The sequence below is a fragment of the Salvelinus alpinus genome, chromosome 26 (assembly GCF_045679555.1).
Source record: "Salvelinus alpinus chromosome 26, SLU_Salpinus.1, whole genome shotgun sequence".
In the NCBI taxonomy this organism is placed as follows: Eukaryota; Metazoa; Chordata; class Actinopteri; order Salmoniformes; family Salmonidae; genus Salvelinus; species Salvelinus alpinus.
The window spans coordinates 21,179,578-21,201,848 of NC_092111.1; the positions used below are offsets into that span (position 1 = coordinate 21,179,578).

Genomic DNA, 22,271 nt, shown 5'->3' on the forward strand with positions numbered 1-22,271 from the left:
GTCTTTATATCCAAAAATAATAATTGTGGGTATCATCTTTCCAAGGGCTCCATCTGAATTCACCCGCCGACGTTCTTCTGCACTGCCACGCACAACTTTTTCTCAGCTGGCACAATTTGATTGGCTGCTCTCCGATTCAAACTGTAATCCGTTAAATGAAGAGTTGATGCGCTGCACACTTTTTTTAATAGCATCATTTTTTATATTTGGGCTTGGTGAGGGTATCAAGTCAGGTCAAGTCATAAGGCTCAAGTCCAAGTCAAGTTACGAGTCAGTGGTGTTAAAGTCATCATATTTGTGACTCGAGTCCAAGTCATGTGACTCGAGTCCACACCTCTGGTATGTAGTATAGTGTATGTCAGTATGGGTATTCGAACACAAATTATCACATTTGTTAATGTTGAAAAATAACTCCACACACACACACGCACGCACGCACGCACACACACACATACATCCTGGACACAGTTTGTTCTACCCACTCCCTCTCTCTCTGAAGCCCAAGCCTAGCTCAAAGCCAGGATGGCCATTAGCTGTCTTGCCAAGGTTGTCTTTTCCCAATTTAAGGTTAGACACTAAGCTCTCACCTCTGACCTAGCTACCTCAGGTAAATCTCTCTTAATATTAGCAGCCTGCTGAGTCCCTGGCTGGTTGGTGTAGGAGGGGTTGGAGGGCACACAGCCCTGCTAAACTGGGACTGAGACTGTGGCAGTATCTTTCTCTCTCTTCATTCTCTCTTGCACTATATTCCTCTTTATTTTTCTCTCCCTCTATCTTTCTCTCTTTCACTCTTTCTCTCTTTCACTCTTTCACTCTTTCTCTCTTCCTTTATCTATCTCTCTCTTTCTCTATATTTCTCTCTCTTTCTCTTTTCCTGTATCTTTCTCTCTTTCTTTCTTCCTTTATCTATCTCTCTATTTCTCTATATTTCTCTCTCTTTCTCTTTTCCTGTATCTTTCTCTTTCTCTCTTCCTATCTATTTCTCTCTCTGTCACTCACTCTCACTCTTTCTTTCTCTCCTTCCTCCTAGGGATCTCTCTAAGGTGACATGCTTTAGTTATCATAGGATCACCATCTGTTGTTTCAACCCCCTGCAGGGACCTAGCGGTCAACTGGCCAAGAGGACTTCTGGCCAACCATGAACTTCACTTAAAAATGCGCTTGAAAAAGTCAGTGTGTGTGCGTGTATGTGCATTTGTGCGTGCATAGTTGCATGTGTTTGTGTATTTGTTTTTTTATATTCAAAATCCTCAGGAGAATACAGTGTATTTAGAATTCAGCTGATGGCTTTTCATCTCCGTTAATTTATTTCCACGCTGGTCTCCTGATGATGATTGTGATGTCCTCTCACTATGTTGTCCACACGAGGCCACTGGGGCTGATAGAGGGGTCCTTCTACCACTCTTGTGCAGGGCTCGACATTAACGCTTGTCCAGGACAAGAAAAAAAAATGGTTGGACAATAAGAGTTGTCTGAATAGACAAGCATTCCAGGTGACTACCTCATGAAGCTGGTTGAGAGAATGCCAAGAGTGTGCAAAGCTGTCAAGGCAAAGGGTGGCTATTTGAAGAATCTCAAATATAAAATATATTTTGATTTGTTTAACACTTTTTTGGTTACTACATGATTCCATATGTGTTATTTCATAGTTTTGATGTCTTCACTATTATTCTCCAATGTAGAAAATAGTGAAAATAAAGAAAAACCCTTGAATGAGTAGGTGTTCTAAAACTTTTGACTGGTAGGGTACATGAATAAAAAAGTCTACATAGTGAAGTACAGTGCCTGTTGCACACCACGCATCACCCACCTTGAATCTGAACATAGGCACATAGCATTTTGAAACAATTTAACCATAAACGTAATTGTTTAAAACCTGGACGTTTTATGTTTTTTTACAAACGCATGTCTTACCTTGCTTCAAAGTAGCCTAGCCAAAATACGACCATAGAAATGTTCAGGGAATTATTTTCTAAACACTTAAATGCCATTGAAACCAGCATTTCTCTCATGTTCTATTGGTTTTCAAATCAACGTTCTTTAAGCCTTGTTCACACTGCAGGCCTTAATGCTCAAATCAGTTTTGTTTTTCAAATGCGTTTTGGAATACTGACTGTCCCAAACAGCAACCCACTGGGCAGACGTCAGTTCAACGTATATTTTTGATTTACATTTGGTTGAGTTGTCAACTAACCTGAATTCAATGTGAAATCAACAACCATTTTGAATCAAGTTAAAAGTTGGATGAACAAAATAAAATGTTCTGTTACGATCAACGTAACATCACATCGTTTTTTCCCCAAATGACATAGAAACAACATTGATTCGAACAGTTTTAGCCTCTAAGGAATTTACAAGTGATCAAATTGTATTTGAACGTGTTCAGACTGTAGTCATTTGCTGACAATGGCGTGCATTTGTGCAGTGGCGTAGAATGATTGATGGAGGTGCTTATGCTTCCTATCACTCAGAAGTTGTAGTGTAGCAATCTAAGGTGACAACAATACCTACAATGGAAGTCTCCCAGCTGCTTTGGAATGTTCAAAATCATAGTGTAAGAACACTTTTATAGAGTGACTGAATGCACCGATTCCGAATGCTTTTCTCTGTTACTCATGAAGAAATAGAGATTTCAGTCTTGGGGGTGTGATTCGATGTGGCAGTTACTGATGTTTCCCCCATGAGACACCATAGTAACAAAGCCAGTACCACTTCCAGAACATTTTCAGAATGAATTTAAGATATCTCAAGAAATCTGTTATTAATTTTGACATTTTTGCCGAGAAGTTTTAGTTGCGCAATTTTACATCTAGTGTTTGGTGCAGTATTTGTCAAGTAAAAAAATGTGTGACATGTTGTCCTATGTAAACAAAGTCAGATCCGTTGCGCTGATGGTAATACCTGCCACACTGTCTGTGTGTTCTGGATTAGATAGAGTGCAATCACCACAGATGTGTATCCTGTGTCAGTGGGCAAGTGAGCACTATCAAAATCAAAACCCAACCCTCAAGTAAGTCCTGACAAACAGTTGTTCTCAAATCTCACAAAACTCTGTTTTGGAAGACACCGACTTTATGACCAAAATGTACCTACTTACACTTTTTAGAACATTTTGGCATTGGAATAAATGTTTCTGAGTAATATCGATGTCACATATGCTGTTTTCAACTAAAGTTGGTTCCTGTGTTCAGTTCTGCTTTAAAGATCTAAATGTCAAAACAAGTTATTTTAAGCTAGCCACAGCAATCAACTAGCTAGCTTGTAGATGTTTAGCTTGCTAGCACATTCACTCATTTGTTTTCAAACAATTAACAAGCTACCTAGCTACCACATGTGCTTGTCAAGCTGTCAACAGAGTAGCTAGCAAACAACAAGGTATGCCAAATAACAGTCTAAAAATACTTAAGGACAAATAAATCAGACTTGAAGATTCAGACACAGGTCAAATGGCCAGGAATCAGATTTCTTTGACGGTGGTTTGAAATGTGGTTTGAAATATCTAATTCCATGTGCATTTTGGCTGTTCAGACTGCATGAAAAAGATCAGATTTTAATCGGATATGCAATTTTTTTTTGGTTGAATCACTTCAATCTGCCAGTCCGAACAAGGCTTTATTGTCCAGCAGCCAAAGGCACAATCCTAGTCATATTAGTGACCTATGCTAGTTGATGCATCTTTAGATCGCTTCATTTCTACAGATATTTCCATCTCTGTCACATGAAAACATTTGTGCATGCGGTAAGGTACAGTACGCTTTTGAGAACAGTGTTTTCCCGCTAATTGCATTTTGGAACATTTGCACGTAGCCTACAGCCATGTGCGCATTGCTGAGCTTATAATATGAAGATAAAAACGATGACAATTTTAAGCTAAATGGTCTGATCTGTTAGATCAGCCTCGTTGCTTTTACATTTTTTGGGATGTGCAGTGGTTGTATGAATTTTTGATCTATCATCCCAGAACTGTCCCAGAGTCTGTTTTGAATCATGCTAGGCATATTGTTTTGAGACAGGCTTGAATATGCAAAGAGCCTACATTTTTGTCTGATTCTCTATGGTAAAAAGATAGTAATGCATTTCATTTTTTGAAGTGTTTCCTTTCATCATGTAAAAATTGTGTTACAGACCTTTATTGGGGGACTTGAGCTTTCGGACAAGTAAAAAATATGTCCTACTTATCAAAAGTACAAGTGGCAAAAAAGTGAATGTCAAGCCCTGTTGTGTCATTAGTACCACCACAGACATGGTTCACACAAGGTGCTTGAGGTGCTTAAAGTACTTGAATTTGGCACTCTGAATTTAAAAAATAAAATAAAAATTAAGTACTGGAATACCTTGAAAATCAGACATTTTCTCAAGTTAGTACTTGAAAAGTACTTGAATTAAAATGAGAGGAGAACAGAAAATGATAAAATATGTTAATATGAAAAATATTAGAAAAATGTATAGGTCTTTCTTGCGCATTAATTTCCAGGCAGACTGAGTTTTATTTTCTCACGTGTTTGGTGTTCTGGTTGCCAGGTGAGCTCGCTCATTCCACCGACACCTGTCAGTCAGCGAGCAAGGTACAGAACTGACTGATTAAGCGTCGCCAAATGTCACATCGATAGCTAAAATGCCTGGCAGGATATTTATGTTTATGAAAGGGTTTTGCCAGACCCAACCAGGGTTAAATGCACGTAGATGCATCACCTTTTTATTTTGTTAATGATCATTTACCCACTTATTATTGCTTTCCCAGCATTGATCAACACGCAGAAGGCTTCTTGTTCTGAGTTCTAATCGCGCCTACCTCTGAGAACGAGTGGAATCATGAATGATTCACATATGCTCGTTATGTTCGCCTGCTGGATTTGCCTTGTTAGCAGCGCATTCATTCACCACTCTGTCCAACCGGGAACTCTGCCTACAAAATAGGCCGAGAGGTGAAACGAACTACCTCAGCCCAGACCTACAGTACAGTGGCAAGTAGCTGAGAGACATCCCCTGTCAGCAGACATCCCCCAAACAAACCTCCCCTGACTCTCTGAAAAATCACTTTCTTTTTATTATGTGTTATTATGTGTTGGGACAGCCTGTGGAACCTAAAATTGAGTGAAATATAAAGAGAATTTTATATTTGTACACTGAACAAAAATATAAAAGCAATATGCAACAATTTCAAAGATTTTACTGAGTTACAGTTCATTTAAGGAAATCAGTCAATATCATCAGTCCTGACTTACCACTCATGTATGTAGTAAATAAGTAGTGAAACACATATTATTGAGTAGAACTTGTAAGGTAGTGATGAATAGTAAGTTCGGTTTTTTTTTCTCACGAGGTTGTGGCGATATACTGCCATCTGTTGGCGACTAGAAACAATTGCATAATAGGAACTATTACAAATTGATGGTCTTTGAAAATATATATTAGTGCTTGAACAAGTATTTGAAAGTCCTTGAATTTGACTTGCCACTGTCTGTATGAACCCAGCACAGAGTACCAAAACGTATCTTGTTCATATGAAGAGAAAGACATTTTGATCAACATTTTGATCAATTCAATCTCAGAGGGTTCCCGAGTGTTCCCGAGTGTTCCCGAGTGTTCCCGAGTGCCCTGATGCCACAACAAAGTAAGGTGCCCCTTGTCCTCTTTAGCACTCTAAATGATGACAGTAAGAGTGCAGGAGACTGACACTTTCTCAATTAATCTTTCCTTGATTCCTTACCTGCTCATATTGGAGGACAAAGTCCAAGATCCCTCCACTCAGATGCTCTTCTCCATTGCATTTTGAGAAGTAGATGAGTAGAGAGCATACGAGGAATCAAGGAAAGATGAATTGAGTAAGAGCTCCAGTTTCCCACAGTTCATACAATACCTTATGACTGAAGGTTTTCAGATCTTATTTTTCCATGAAGAACAGTATCCACAACATCTTTTGTGGGTGTAGAAGATAAAAGGATTCCTCCTCTGTCCTCAAATCGACCAATCTTATTGAACAAAATACTGATTTCGTTGTGAAAAGAGAGAATATTTTCTGGACAGGGAGCTAGAGGACAGACAATTGCGGTAGACTTTTTGAGAAGGATGACATTGCCGATGAGGATCCACCTTGGACAAGGAGAAATTATGATTGTTTTGTACTGCACAGGGGTTTGACTTCGACTTAGTATGTTTTTCTCATGAGAAGAACCACAAGTCATATCATGTCATAGCATGCTGAATCAAAACACAAACTCTCGAGAGCTGTCTATGTACAGTATGTGTGTGTATATATTTGTGTGTGTATATATTTGTGTTTGTGTGTGTGTGCGCATATGCGTGTGTGTGTGTGAGTGAGATAACGGTCGGCCTCAATGTGCTCCCATGCTCGTGACCATCGTGTGACCTGCTGTTTGCATGGCATTACATTAGGCTTGAGCACCAGCGATCTTTATCTTTCAATACAAATCCCCAACAGAAAACCCTCAGAAAAAGCCCAGTCCTTTTCTGCTATAATAAAATCAGTCTTTGAATTTGTCCGAAATGGCACACAATTCCCGATATAGTGCACTATAAATAGAGAAGAGAATGTAAGCACAGTGTAAAACGCCTGGCAACACAGGGAAATTGTCACACCCTGATCTGTTTCACCTGTCTTTATGATTGTCTCCACCCCCCTCCAGGTGTCGCCCATCTTCCCCATCATCCCCTGTGTATTTATACCTGTGTTCTCTGTTTGTCTGTTGCCAGTTCGTCTTGTTTGTCAAGTCAACCAGCGTTTTGTTCTCAGCTCCTGCTTTTCTCAGTCTCTCTTTTCTCGCCCTCCTGGTTTTGACCCTTGCCTGTCCTGACTCTGAGCCCGCCTGCCTGACCACTCTGCTTGCCCCTGACCCTGAGCCTGCCTGTACCTTTGCCCCACCTCTGGATTATTAAACCATTGTTAATTCAACGTTGTCTGCATCTGGGTCTTACCTTCATACCTGATGTGAAATAAGCCCCTTTTAGGCTGGAAAAGCAGCGCTGGAAAGACAAGCTATTACAGTTACAACATCAGGCAGTGTTTTCATAAACTCCCTGCCACCCGAGTTCTGCGTGCCTGTCCCCTCTGTCACTGGGCTTGGAGCCGTGATAGGCATAATATTGTTTTATTTCTCTCTCTCTTCAAGGCTCCGGATGAAAGAGGGCTTATCTGAAAGTTTTACCCCGGCTCTACATACATATGTGTGATCGTACGCTCACAAGCATGCACAAACTTAATGCTTTTTGTCCTCAGAAAATATGTGTGTGTGTGTGTGCGTGGGTGTGCAAATGTGCATGCTGCTTATGTGCATGTGCTTGTGTTCTGAACATGCTCTCATCACTGTTACTGGAGAGTGTCTGCTTACAGTAATATGGACCTGGGTAATAGAGGGTAAAGCCCTGTCTGTAACGCTACACTCCTCTGAAGTAGTTATCACAGCCAGCCGTACCTCTGTGATTGTGTCCCGAGGCATTGTGTGTGTGTGTGTGTGTGTGTGTGTGTGTGTGTGTGTGTGTGTGTGTGTGTGTGTGTGTGTGTGTGTGTGTGTGTGTGTGTGTGTGTGTGTGTGTGTGTGTGTGTGTTTGTATATGTGTTTGTGTGTGAGTGTCCTTAGGAGCCAGCTGTCTCAGCTGGTTGGTCACACTTAGTATGATTATGGGGAGATTTAAGTCTCACTCATAAATAGAGAGAGAGAGAGAGAGAGAGAGAGAGAGAGAGGGTGTGAGAGAGAGAGACAGATGTGTGTAAAGTGTAAATATGCAGTGCACATGTCAAGGACAGTGTGTTTGTGTATCTGTCTGTATTTAAATAGTGCTGTAGTATATCATTAACAACTGACACACATCCCCTGAAGCACAGGTTTCTGGATAGGGTTATGCATTGTGCTATGAGATCCTGTTGCTCCCCCAGTCCATTAATCCTCCATGCACGACATGAAACACAATCACACCAGTCATGTCTAGCAAGTTGAAAAAGTGACCTTATTCATTCATATACTGTAATGGACAGCTGGCTGGAGGGAATAGAGTCCTTGGTCACTAGATGGATAATGAACCCAACGTGTTTGCAGCACAATTTGTTTGATTTGGTGTTTGTGCGGCAGGGCTGCGTGTAGAGTGTGTGCGTCTACCATATATTAGTCATTAAGGGTGTGACCCAGGGCCCTTTGATTTTGCGGCGGGCCTCTGAAATGATGCGTAAATGAATTGGTAATTGATCCCTAGATGATGAGTCTAGGATCCATCATTGTCGTTCTGCTGTCGGGGCCAGAGGCTATTTGATTGATGATGCTGTCGATACCTGTAATGCCATTCACTTCTATTGACCTTTCTCTCCCAGGCTTGTTAGAGGTAGAGAGTAGTTTAGAGCTCTGGTCGTTATGGCTGGTGTCCAGAGGCTAGGGTGTGTGTGTGTGTGGTTATGTGTGTGTGCGAGTATGTGTGTGTGTTTTTTTGTGTGTGTTAGAGCTCGCCAACAGGGGACGTTGAGAGCATCACACTCTGCATGTGAGAGCTACCTCAAACTGCTGTTTTCCCCACAATGGTTTGTTTATTATGTTTGTTATATATTCCATTCTATTTATACTTCTTACTCTCTCATTGTTATTGGGTTGCTATGAGGGTAAATGGAGGCAGAAACTACATATCTAAATGAAACCTCATAAATTATTCCTCCACTAAACTTCCCATTGTGCCTTTCTCTCCCTGCCACTATCTCACTCTCCATCTCTCTCTCATTCTCTCTCTCTTTATGGCTGCCTATATCTTTCTTTCTCTCTCCCTCTCTCGCTCTTTCTCTCTATGTTGCAGAACTTTTTGGACGGTTCTGAGATTCTAAGTGTAGTTCTGAGAGTCTAAAAGAACAGAGATAGAATAGTACAATGGAAAGGGAAAGAATGATAAGTATTGGATCTCCTCTGCTACATGGTAAAATCTACTCAGTGGAGTTGTTTTGCAGTTACCATGGGTTCCACTTCTATCCCCTAGGAGTCATCTTGTCAGATAGGAGTTAAAAGCTTTTTTTCATTCCAAGTAGCTCTCTATTTCCCCCTCCATTCAGTTTTAAATTTCCAGTCCAGATTGTATGTTTTCTCTGAAAACATTTTAACCAGTATGTTTCTCCTCAGTAATTGCGGGTGCTTTACCAAAGTGAAGTAACCAAGCAGAGATAGGCTAGATGCATTAGCACAGGCTTTTTAGGACTATTTCTGTCATCATGAGTGGTCAATTTGACTGGTACTGTGTGTGTGTGTAACTACTACAGTAACATGAAATGCAATTACTTCTAAATCTCAGGTACGCTAAAAGCATATCACTAAGTCATTGTCTCTCTGGCCCCCATTGACGTCTTTACTGCTGTGTACAAACATGTGACAGTATCAATTTACCGTACTGTATGTTGCTCTGGAGAAGAAACTCTGCTAAAGAACTAGGGTTGCAAAGGGTCGGAAACTTTACAGTAAATTTCCGGAATATTTCCGCAATTCTAGGTCTTGTGGCATATTTTGGTTAAACTATCCCCAATTCATTCAACACTCTGCATGCACAGTGCATTCTTCCATCACATGTGCAGTGCACTCTTCTATCACATGTGCAGCTGATTCTCAAGATCTTGTACACTAATGAGATGCTATTGAGCCCAAACTACTACACTGTCTGAGCCAAGGACTACATACTTTCTGGTTGGTTTTGTTTACAATACTGGTTGGGGTGAATATATTTTATATGACATACATGATTTTTTGTTAACTAGTAAATAGTAGCCTACAGAAAAGTGTGTTTAAATCATTTCTAAGTTAACAATTTCTGCTAGTTAGTTTTTGCTACCATGTGGGTTTAACTGAGCAGTGTTAATTCACCTGTTTCCATACATGGGGCGGCAAGTAGCCTTGTGGTTAGAGCGTTGGAACAGTAACTGAAAGGTTGCAAGATCTAATCCCTGAACTGACAAGGTAAATATCTGTTGTTCTGCCCCTGAACAAGGCAGTTAACCCACTGTTCCTAGGCTGTCATTGAAATAAGAATTTGTTCTTAACTGACTTGCCTAGTTAAATAAAGGTTAAATAAAACATGTTTCATTTTAAAACATTTATCTTACAAAGGAGTTGTTTAATCTAACTGTTTAAATATTTATCTGTACATGGAATTGTATTTGTTGTTTTTTTTACTCATTTTTTTCAAATCTTTACAGGAAAATGCCACGGCACTATCTGACGTGTGGAGACATTTCACTGCATCTAATGTAGAAGGAAAAGCTGTGTACATTTACAAATACTGTGCCAAATCATATGTGAGGAATGCAACAAAGATGCAAAATCATCTGTCCAAGTGCATAAAGTTCCCTCAGCGCTCACAACAAGCAACCTCTGACAAAAGTCCCTATACTTCTATTCAAGGTGAAAATGATGAATCAGACACCTTATCGATAGCAACAGCTCATGGTCCTCCTGGAATCAGAAGTTTTTTTGACTCAATGGAGGAACGTAGTCAGAGAAATGATGTTGAATGTCTTGCTCGAGCTGTGTATGCAACTGGTTCACCTCTGATGCTCACAGGCAATGTGTATTGGAAGAGATTTCTGAATGTTCTTCACCCAGCATACACCCCGACATGCTTTACCTACTCATTTTCTGGATGCAGAGTTCAACAGAGTTCAAGTGAAGATCAAGCAAATCATGGAGAAAGCAGACTGCATTGCAATCATCTCTGATGAGTGGTCGAATGTTCGTGGGCAAGGAATAGTTATCTACATCATCTCCACCCCTCAACCAGTATTCTACAAGAGCACAGACACAAGGGACAACAGACACACCGGTCTCTATATTGCAGATGAGCTGAAGGCAGTCATCAATGACCTTGGACCACAGAAGGTATTTGCACTGGTGACAGACAATGCTGCGAAGATGAAGGCTGCTTGGTTTAAAGTGGAGAAGTCCTACCCTCACATCACACCCATTGGCTGTGCTGCTCATGCATTGAATCTGCTCCTCAAGGACATCATGACACTGAAAACAAGGGATACACTCTACAAGAGAGCCAAGGAAATGGTTAGGTATGTGAAGGTTCATCAAGTTACAGCAGCAATCTATCTCACCAAGCAAAGTGAGAAGAATAAGAGCACCACATTGAAGCTGCCCAGCAACACCCGTTGGGGTGGTGTTGTCATCATGTTTGACAGTCTCCTGGAGGGTAAGGAGTCTCTCAAAGAAATGGCCATATCGCAGTCTGCAGATATGGACAGCCCCATCAAGATGATCCTCCTGGATTATTTATTTTGTGAGAGAGTGGTAAGCAGCCTGAAACTCCTGAAACCTATAGCAGTAGCTATTGCACGGATTGAAGGAGACAATGCCATCCTGTCTGATGTTCAGACTCTGCTTGCAGATGTCAGAGAAGAAATCTGTACTGCCCTGCCCACTTGACTGTTGCTCCAAGCAGAGGAAACTGCACTTCTGAAATACATCAAAAAGCGTGAAGACTTCTGCCTAAAGCCCATACACGCTGCAGTATACATGTTGGACCCCAAGTATGCTCACAAGAGCATCCTGTCTGGTGCAGAGATCAACAAGGCCTATGGTGTCATCACTACCGTGTCTCGCCACCTTGGCCTGGATGAGGGAAAGGTTCTTGGCAGTCTGGCGAAGTACACTTCCAAGCAGGGGCTTTGGGATGGAGATGCAATATGGCAGTCGTGCCAACATATCTCATCAGCCACCTGGTGAAAGGGACTTTGTGGATCTGAGGCTCTTTCCCCTGTTGCCTCCATCATCCTCCAAATCCCACCAACATCAGCCGCCTCAGAGAGCAACTGGTCCTTGTTTGGAAACACACACACCAAAGCACGCAACAGGCTGACCAATACAAGGGTTGACAAATTGGTGGCCATCCGGGCAAATGTGAAGCTTTTTGAGCCTGATAACGAGCCATCCTCAACAAGGTTGGAAAGTGACAGTGAAGATGAGGCCTCAGAGTCTGATGTTCAAGAGGTGGACATTGAGGTCTTGGGAGAAGACTGGGGCCTGAGAGGAAGACAACCAAAGCTTTAGACTGTCATATTACAGATGTATGTTGAAAACGTTTTTGGGAGATGCGATGGATCATTGGGGATCATTCAATATTCACTTTCTTTTGTTGTTCAGTAAAATCCTCCCATGTGAAGAGTCAACTCATTTAATTAATGTTCAATTCGTAACTAAAATGTTTTTTTTATTTCTATTGGAAGGATTTAATCATTTGCAATTATGTCTACTTATGATAAAAGGTTTTACCTTAAGGTAAAAGGTTTATGTTTCTGTCTCCATATGATATGGTAAATATATCCAATGCAAAAAACATTTAATACATTTAAATGGTATTAATATTAATTTGCATATATTTCCATTAATTCCCATATATTCCCGTTAATTCCCACGGAAAGTTTCCACCTCTGAATATTCCCCAAAATGTGCAACCCTATAAAGGACTGAAATGTAATGGCAATTAAGTATCCAGCTATATGGACATTCAAAGTTCATTAGAGAGTAATTAATGAACAGAGTCAGCAGTAACCAACAGAGAACAACAGAGAACATTAGTCAACCTGGGGCGGCAGGTACCCTAGTGGTTAGAGGGTTGGGACAGAAACCGGAAGGTTGCTAGATCGAATCCCCGAGCTGACAAGGTAAAAATCTGTCGTTCTGCCCCTAAACAAGGCAGTTAACACACTGTTCCTAGGCTGTCATTGTAAATAAGAATTTGTTCTTACCTAACTTGCCTAGTTAAATAAATAAAAACACGACCTTCAGTAAAACCAATATTCAATTATGATCATTATATTGTATATGAATACAAAAGCAGTAAATGTTCTACAATGCTCTTTGTAATTTGACTTGAGTACGAATAACATTGTTTTTAATTTTTCACCTTGTAAAGAACATTGTAGAATGTTATCTGCTGTTGTATTCATATTCTGTTGACGACCCATTTAAGACAATAGGTTGTCTGAGTGAACATTACCATGACAATGTGACAATGTTGTTTATTTGCTACAAAAACACAGTTGTTGAGGAAAGAAAAAACATCTCATTCAGGTCTATGAATGTTGAAATGGAGAAATAAAACCTTGAAACCTTTTTAGAAGCTGTATCAGAGAGGCCCCCAGGGGACAGAGCAGCTTCGTGAACCAGACTGACTGATCAGCAGCTCAATGACTAGGAACTGTCTCTTATCTTATCCCCCCTCTCTCTGTCTCTCTCTCTCTCTCTCTCCCTCCCTCGCTCTCTTCAACCTGTTATTGAGAGTGTCAATGATTCCCCTCCTTACCATTGCCAGGGGCCTTGAAGTAGTGGCAGCTGCAGCATCAAACCTCTTAGGATTTTCTACATATTCTGCATTTTCCCCTCCAGCCCTCCAACCTCATATCTCTGCTCTCTCACATGTAATGGCGACGGAGTAAAACGAATGTGACAATATTGATGTTATTTCAACAAAGCTCATTGGAGCAGACAGGTCTCCTCACAGGCATCTGCTTGCTCTCTCTCTCTTTCTCTCTCTCTCTCTCTTTTTCTCTCTCTCTCTCTCTTTCTATATATATACAAAAGTATGTGGACACCTCTTCAAATTAGTGGATTCAGCTATTTCAGCCACTGACAGGTGTATTAAATCGCGCACACAGCCATGCAATCTCCAGAAACAAACATTGGCAGTAGAATGGCCTTACTGAAGAGCTCAGTGACTTTCAACGTGGCACCGTCATAGGATGACACCTTTCCAACAAGTCAGTTTGTCAAATTTCTACCCTGCTAGAGCTTCCCTGGTCAACTGTAAGTGCTGTTATTTTGAAGTGGAAACGTGAAGGATCAACAAAGGCTCAGCCTCTAAGTGGTAGGCCACACAAGCTCACAGAACGGGACTGCAGAGTGCTGAAGGGCATAAAAATCGTCTCAACCAATATTCCCTCTTTTCTTTTTGGGCACTAGGCAAATTTCAGGTCTGCTGAGCGCAAACTTGAATGTTGAGAAAATTCTGTTCAAAAGTTTTAACAGTTGCCAAGTATCATATCTTTGTACTCCCTGACAAAGGCCGTACAGCCGAAACACATTAGAGTTTTTAAACTTTGTTTCCATTGAACATGCTATACAAATAAGGGCATTCTAATTCATTATATGAAGAGTGCCTTGGTCCTCCTTTCTTTTTGAAGGCTACTGTGGCTATTTGATCATAATGTAGGCGTACCATAGTGGCATACCATCTAAAATAATGGAGAAAATGCATCCCATACCATTTTAACATGGAAATAGCTGTTCTATCATTCAGCCTACAGCATCAGCCAATGTGTTGTGTTCAATGTTGGCCTACATTCCATAAAAAACATACAGGGCTTGACATTAACTTGTTTATCCACTTGTCCTTCAGACAAGGAGGTGACTGAAAATGTTGTTGTGTTGTTTGATGCAAGAAACCACTTTACAAAATAAAATGCATTATTATTCCCATACATTATTACAGAGAATCAGACAAATTATGCTACCCTCTGCCTATTGGCAACTTAGCTTATTCAAGCCTGTCTCAAAATACAACACTGCCCCTTTTAAGACAAAAAAAGATCCTTACTTGACTTGCTTTTCAAAGATGTCTAGAAATGTACATGTTTTGTGCTCTTGTAGTAAGCAATCACTCCCCGTTTGCTGACTACAAATTATCTATAACTGGGCTAGTAACTTAAAACTATCAGATATGAACAAAATGTGCACACATAGCTACATGCAGCTTTCGGTTTGTTCTGAAAACAAGTGCATCTACTCATGACCGCTCATACTGTAAACACTGTCCAGTTCAAAGTAAATGGCACAGATCCATATATGGCAATAGTCAATTTGCATATAGGCCTACTGCAGCTCTGATTGTTTATGCCGCACCGGTCTGTGTAGAGTACGGGCAGAGTAGTGCGTGTCATTGCATAGTTAATTTTGTTTTGGTATGTTTTTCTTTTCTTAGTCAACCTTGTTCTTTTTCTTTGTGTTCTTGAACATAGCCCTGTTTCTTTGTGTTCTGGAACGTAGCCCTGTCTTTCATTTTTGTTAATTGATTTCACCTGTGTTCGTTTCTCACCTGGTCTCATCAGCTCCCTATTTAGTTCAGTTCTTTCTGTTTGTATGGTTGTGAGGTATTGTTTGTTTTTGACTGCCTACCTGTGTTTGACCATTGCCTGCAAGTGACCACGATTCCTGCCTTCTGCGAAGGCTTAATAAACATCTGCTGCACTCTGCGTGTGAATCTACACCTTTTTCTCCCTGAGTATTCATTACAGATGGTGCCTGCATCTGATGGTCAGTCTCAGCGGAGGGAGAGAGCAGCAGACTGAGGATCCGCCTCTCAACATCCCTCCACTCTCCCTTTCCTCCACTGACACTGACCAAAAAGTGACACCGTCTACCAGCTGTTGGCAAAAGTCGAGTCGCATCGCAATATTTCTGCCTCATGCACAAATTCATGTTGTTACTCCTATGAACAGAGAAAGTGAAATATTTCTTCATATAAAAAAGACCCAAGCCGCTAATAATAACAACAACACAAGCCTATAGATACACTTTCCTATTCAATCATAACTGCTGCAGTGCTTGTTGTAGCGCTGAGTGTAAATAGAAAGAACACGCATTTTATGTGTTATAAAAGTATTGAATACAACGTGTGGGACAGTGCTGTATTCGTTGACAGTCTCTCTCTAGTCATGGTTTTAAATGTTTTGAAATCTCACAGTATCAACTTTGCTGTAGCTTTCTTTTATGCCTGCTACATTACTGCAGACACAGAAATCTGAGCCATCTGATTGGCCAGCGGTTGGCCTATAGTGCTCTTGAATTACTTAGGGACATTGGTCGCAACTCAACAATCATTTAATTGGTATTTGTAGCTAGAAGCTAATGATCCTCTGTGGCCAAATCATACTTTCTGTTGAAGTAGCCTATTTTGAATGATTTTTTAAATGTCTGTATAGACAGGAGGAGTAAGCTAATTAGGCTATATAATTTGGACAATTTAATTAAATTTACTTTAGGGAAAGCTCTAGCCTTATGGACACACCGCCTATGCCTTTTAAAGTGGCATAAACACAACAGAGTCATGATGTTTTCATCTGATTGTCAAACAATCACTTAACAAAGGTGCTCCTGTAGACTACTTGTACACATTCGTTCACTCACAAAATAATGTCAGTATCCAAACCCCAACAGTGCGCTGTACAGCCGCAATGTGATGAATGGAAAGAGACTGCTGTTATAAAACACCATGTGTACTGTAATGACATTCTGTGATTGTCGTTAGGCCTGCACTTGTAGCCTGAATTGATGCATCCACTGTTGCCCACACGCGCCTCTGTCTTATCTCCGCCTTGTCCACGAGCATCTAGGCCACTCATCTCCGACCTTGAGAAAATGTAAGTGTTCTCCTCAAACCACGTACTGCCGCTGTGTATTTGACAACAGACTATGCCTGTAAAATATACTGCCTCAGCTGAAAGGAGCACGCTAGGTTTATTTCATTACAGGCCTAACCCGCTAACCTGTTTGTGTGTTTGTTTGTGTGTGAGTGTGTATGTGTGTAACATTAATCTAACATGAAAAATGCCACAAGGGACCTGCTGGAATCACTCTCTCTCTCTCCTTTTCCCAACCCTCTCTCTCCCTCCCTCTCTGTCCATCCCCCTCCTCTCTCTCTCTCTCTTTCTCCTATCCCTCCATCCCTCTCTCTTTCCCTCCTCCTCCCTCTCTCCCTCTCTCTCTCTCCCTTTCCTCCATCTCTCTCTCTCTCTTTTCTCCTTCTCTCCGACAGTGCAGACCAGGCAGTAAGACTACGAGGGGACATTATCAGTCCGCCAGGTCGTTCATTATGAAGTGTTGTTCTACATTACTTTAACAGTACCCTTACTGTAGATTAGTGTTTTATGACCGCCATTATCCTGCAGCAGTTTATAACTCTGTTAAAGAGGATTTAGCACTAGGGCTTGATGGCGCCTCCACCTCATCGCCGCTCCTCCCAACTTGTTTCTTACAGTACTCCTCATCCAGAGGGAGACAGACTGGGGAGGAGGGAGACAGACTGGGGAGGAGGGAGATAGACTGGGGAGAAGGGAGAGAGACTGGGGAGGAGGGAGAGAGACTGGGGAGGAAGGAGAGAGACTGGGGAGGAAGGAGAGAGACTGGGGGGAGGGAGAGAGACTGGGGAGGAGGGAGACAGACTGGGGAGGAGGGAGAGAGACTGGGGAGGAGGGAGAGGGCAGGGGAGGTGGGAGACTGACTGGGTAGGAGGGAGAGGGCAGGGGAGGTGGGAGACTGACTGGGTAGGAGGGAGAGAGACTGGAGAGGGGGAAGAGAGACTGGGGAAGAGGGAGAGAGACTGGGGAGGAGGGAGACTGACTGGGGAGGAGGGAGAGGGCAGGGGAGGAGGGGGACTGACTGGGGAAGAGGAGAGAGCAGGGGAAAAGGGGAAAGGCAGCCTGCAGCCTCAGGACCAGGGCTTTGGGCTGGAAATCAGAGGTTTTAATGGACTAAATATCAAACTTCTTTTGATGTTTTTTCTTGTCCCTTGCCTGTTTAAAAAAAAAGTTATTATTCATCTTACCATCTACTCATAGAATGTGTGCACTTGAAAGTTCTGTACAAACATAGTCTGATATTTTTACATTTAGTTTGAATGAAAAGGTACTCGAAGGTTCACACGATCGATACTCAACGCTAAATGAATTAGGAGGATATGAAAAGATGAGAGAAACGGTATCACAATTCCAGTGGGTCGGAAGTTTACATACACTATGTTGACTGTGCCTTTAAACAGCTTGGAAAATTCTAGAAAATGATGTCATGGCTTTAGAAGCTTCTGATAGGCTAATTGACATCATTTGAGTCAATTGGAGGTGTACCTGTGGATGTATTTCAAGGCCTACCTTCAAACTCAGTGCCTCTTTGCTTGACATCATGGGAAAATCAAATGAAATCAGCCAAGACCTCAGAAAAAAATGGTAGACCTCCACAAGGCTGGTTCATCCTTGGGAGCAATTTCCAAATGCCTGAAGGTACCACGTTCATCTGTACAAACAATAGTACGCAATAATAAACACCATGGGACCACACAGCATTCATACCGCTCAGGATGGAGACGCATTCTGTCTCCTAGAGATGAACGTACTTTGGTGCGAAAGTGCAAATCAATCCCAGAGGAACAGCTAAGGACCTTGTGAAGATGCTGGAGGAAACAGGTACAAAAGTATCTATATATATATCTATATCCACAGTAAAACGAGTCCTATATCGACATAACCTGAAAGGCTGCTCAGCAAGGAAGAAGCCACTGCTCCAAACTACGGTTTGCAACTATAATAGGGAAAAAGATCATACTTTTTGGAGAAATGTCCTCTGGTCTGATGAAACAAAAATATAACTTGTTGGCCATAATGACCATCGTTATGTTTGGAGGAAAAAGGGGGAGGCTTGCAAGCTGAAGAACACTATCCCAACCGTGAAGCACGGGGGTGGCAGCATCATTTTGTGGGGGTGCTTTGCTGCAGGAGGGACGGGTGCACTTCACAAAATAGATGGCATCATGAGGGAGGAAAATTATGTGGATATATTGAAGCAACATCTCAAGACATCACTCAGGAAGTTCAATCTTGGTCGCAAATGGGTCTTCCAAATGGACAATGACCCCAAGCATACTTCCAAAGTTGTGGCAAAATGGCTTAAGGACAACAAAGTCAAGGTATTGGAGTGGCCATCACAAAGCCCTGACCTCAATCCTATAGAATATTTGTGGGCAGAACTGAAAAACGTGTGCGAGCAAGGAGGCCTACAAACCTGACTCAGTTACACCAGCTCTGTCAGGAAGAATGGGCTAAAATTCACCCAACTTATTGTGGGAAGCTTGTGGAAGGCTACCCGAAACATTTGACCCAAGTTAAACAATTTAAAGGCAATGCTACCAAATACTAATTGAGTGTATGTATAACCTCTGACCCACTGAGAATGTGATGAAAGAAGTAAAAGCTGAAATGAATCATTCTCTCTACTATTATTCTGACATTTCACATTCTTAAATAAAAGTGGTGATCCTAACTGACCTAAGACAGGGAATTTTTACTAGGATTAAATGTCAGGAATTGTGAAGCTGAGTTGAAATTTATTTGGCTAAGTTGTATGTTAACTTCCCACTTCAACTGTATATGCGTATGAGGGGCGTGGGTTGACCCATTAACACTGGTTTGAGAGAACATTCATTTTCTTTCACTAAAATCTCAACTATATCCTTTCAAATGAAAGCAGAACTACAAATGGTTGAGAGAAATGGGAGGATGAAAATTAGAGAAACCGAAAAGCGGAAGTATATGCGTATGAGGGTCCATTAATATTGGTTGGACAGAACCTTGGGGAGAGGCTTTTGTTGTTGTTGTTGTTGCTGTGTGTTAATTCCGCTGCATTGGTTGGTATTGAACAGAAAAATAAACTCGCTATTCACAAGTCAACTATTCAATCATAGCATATTGGATGTACAGTATTATATCGTTTTTTTCTAGGGCCCATAGGCAATTTGTCCAAGTAAGTACATTTAATAGGTTTTAACGCTTACATTGAATGCACCTACTTTACAGACGTTTCAGTAGGAGTTGGATTCAATCAGTGCCATATGTACACCATAAGAGATTTTGCAGAAGAATAGTAATTTTCTACACGTGTTGTGTATTTCTACGCTGACTGCATTTCCTGTTACCTCTAACAGTTTTCCATCATTTGTGTGTCTCTATTCCAGATCCTTGGTGGATTAATGGTTAAACGGCTCGGACTGTGAATGAACCAGACGTGTGCCTCTAGTCTCCATCATCATCCAGAATGCATCGTAGGAGGACCATGAAGGGGCTCGCCCCACAGACCCCAGCCAAGGAACAGTAACCTCCGTCTGGGTCCCACCCCACCCGGATGGCCTCCCAACCCCCCTGTGAGGCAGCTCGCCCCCGCCCAGCAGAGGAGCAGCCGAGGCTCTTCACCCCCATCTCTCCCCTCGCTTCAGCCGTAGCTCCAGCCCTCGCTCTGCCCTGTCCATCTCTGGAATGAAGACAGCCAGTAGGGCCAGGCCCCGCTCCCCTAGCCCCCGGCCCCGACCACCACGCTCCCCCAGCCCTGGCCCTCAGCTCGTCCAGATGAGACGCTACAGGCCTGGGGTTGGGGTGTACCCCTTCCTGTTCCCCTCGGTCATCAGCGCTCTGCCGCTGGCTAACCGGTCGGGTTCTCCCCCCGCACAGCCCTCCAGCAGTATTAATACTCCGTCGCCTGCAGGTGAGTCCTGTCTGCAGACTGCAGCGCAGGGTCCTGTTCGGTTTGGGGCTTTCAGTTAAGAAGCAGCCACTTAGGTGGAATGGATTGAGGTAGTTTAGATAGTTTAGTTGATTAAGTAGCCCCATATGAAAGCCTTCCTCAGCTTCTTCTAAATTATACATCAGTCTATTTTTCTGAATTCACTGGTAAACTAAAACACCCAGGGAGTCAGTCAGCTGTTCTGAGGTAGGAGTTGAACGAGAAGAGAGAGTAGAGGAAACCAGGCAGACTGATAAACATATCAGCAAGTAGATAATTAAGCAATAAGGCCTGAGGGTGTGTGGTATATTGCCAATATACCACGGCTAAGGACTGTTCTTATGCACAATGCAACGCGGAGTGCCTGGACACAGCCCTTAGCCGTGGTATATTGGCAATATATCACAAACCCACGAGGTGCCTTATTGCTACTATAAACAGGTTACCAACGTAATTAGAGCGGTAAAAATACATGTTTTGTCATAGCAATGATACGGTCTGATATACCAAGCTGTCAGCCAATCAGCATTCAGGGCTCGAACCACCCAGTTTATAATCCTGATTTAGACGCAGAGCCGTAGAGCAGCAGATTATATTCACACTGTAATTGGCCCCTAGTGTCTCTCTGCACCACACCGATGAGACACAATCTGTGTGTGTGTGTGTGTGTGTGTGTGTGTGTGTGTGTGTGTGTGTGTGTGTGTGTGTGTGTGTGTGTGTGTGTGTGTGTGTGTGTGTGTGTGTGTGTGTGTGTGTGTGTGTGTGTGTGTGTGAGAGAGACAGATAGAAAGAGAGAGGCCTGCTGTTACAACGTAGTCCGGAGAGGAAAGGGAGCATCACATCTCTTTTTTTGGCTGCGCCAGAGATGAGGCTCACTCTCGAAAGATTGTGCTTTTAGGTGTTGCGGGGAGGTTTGAGGTGGTGGGGGAGTAGCTGGGTGGAGGAGCGGGTTCTAACCTAACCATAAGAGTATATTTCATCAGGGAAGGAGGAGGAAAGGAAGGCTTAAGAATTAAGAGAAAGCTGAGTCAAACACAGGACAGCGCTTGCTAACTGCAGTTGATGAGTTGATATCATTGTGTTGGTGTTATTTTAGGATGTATTTGGCAAGTATTGGCATTGTCCTTGAATAAATAAAAATGGAATTAAAAGGATATAATTTTAGCTACATACATCTGCATTTAGCTAACTCTGTATTAGTAGGTCATACTGGTTTTCTACTTGGTGTTAATTATTGAATTATGGTTATGGTTCAAATAGAGTTTGATCATCAGTGGTGATTTCAGCATGTAAATCTTGGTGTGGCAAAAACAAAATGTGGGATGCATGCCAGCAGAGCCATTACACAACACAACACTAAACAGTACATTAATTGCACTATAACAGTGACAAACAGTGTCCACAAACTGTTAGGGCCTACATTAAGCTGTTCCAACAGCAGTCCCAACATCTTACCTCTGTTACACCTGGCTATCAGCGAGGCCTTGTCTGGCTAAGAAACAGTTCATTCAGCCTCATTTACTACCACTCATTGTTGAATTTGCATTTTTCCAACTTGTTGTGTAATGTTTACGTCCAATGGATGATGAGCACCGATACGTTTTATCTATTATTTCTCTTAATGTGACAAGGATTAAAAATAATTTGCCAGTAGATTGTTGACTTGATTGATGATGATGACTGCTAGCTAAGATTTTGAAAGTATGATGTTGATGATGTATGATGTTGTCCAATCAAAGCTACTGTAGATATAACGTGATTTGATGTCATTTTATCGGTGGCCAATGACCTTGAGCCTTCTTGGATGGGCACTTCTACTGTAACTCTATGGCAGCATCCAAGGGGCTTGCATTTTCGAGGTCTGCCCTTAGACTTGATGTTGACGTAGTGTCCCCATGAGTGACAGAACACTGAGCCAATCACCGCGGGAACTAGAGAACATTATCAACACCTACGCTCTGTATTTTCCGC

The 22,271-nt window shown here is 42.0% G+C and overlaps 1 protein-coding gene across 1 annotated transcript in view; it reads left to right on the plus strand.

Moving 5' to 3' along the window:
- LOC139554931 (retinoic acid receptor beta-like) overlaps positions 1 to 22,271 on the plus strand; it is a 238,434-nt gene that overhangs the window by 57,739 nt on the left and 158,424 nt on the right. Inside the window, exon 2 of the mRNA XM_071368228.1 lies at positions 19,759 to 20,282. Coding sequence (XP_071224329.1) covers positions 20,057 to 20,282 — 226 coding nt within the window. The 5' untranslated portion in view covers positions 19,759 to 20,056. The remainder of the gene's footprint in view (positions 1 to 19,758; positions 20,283 to 22,271) is intronic.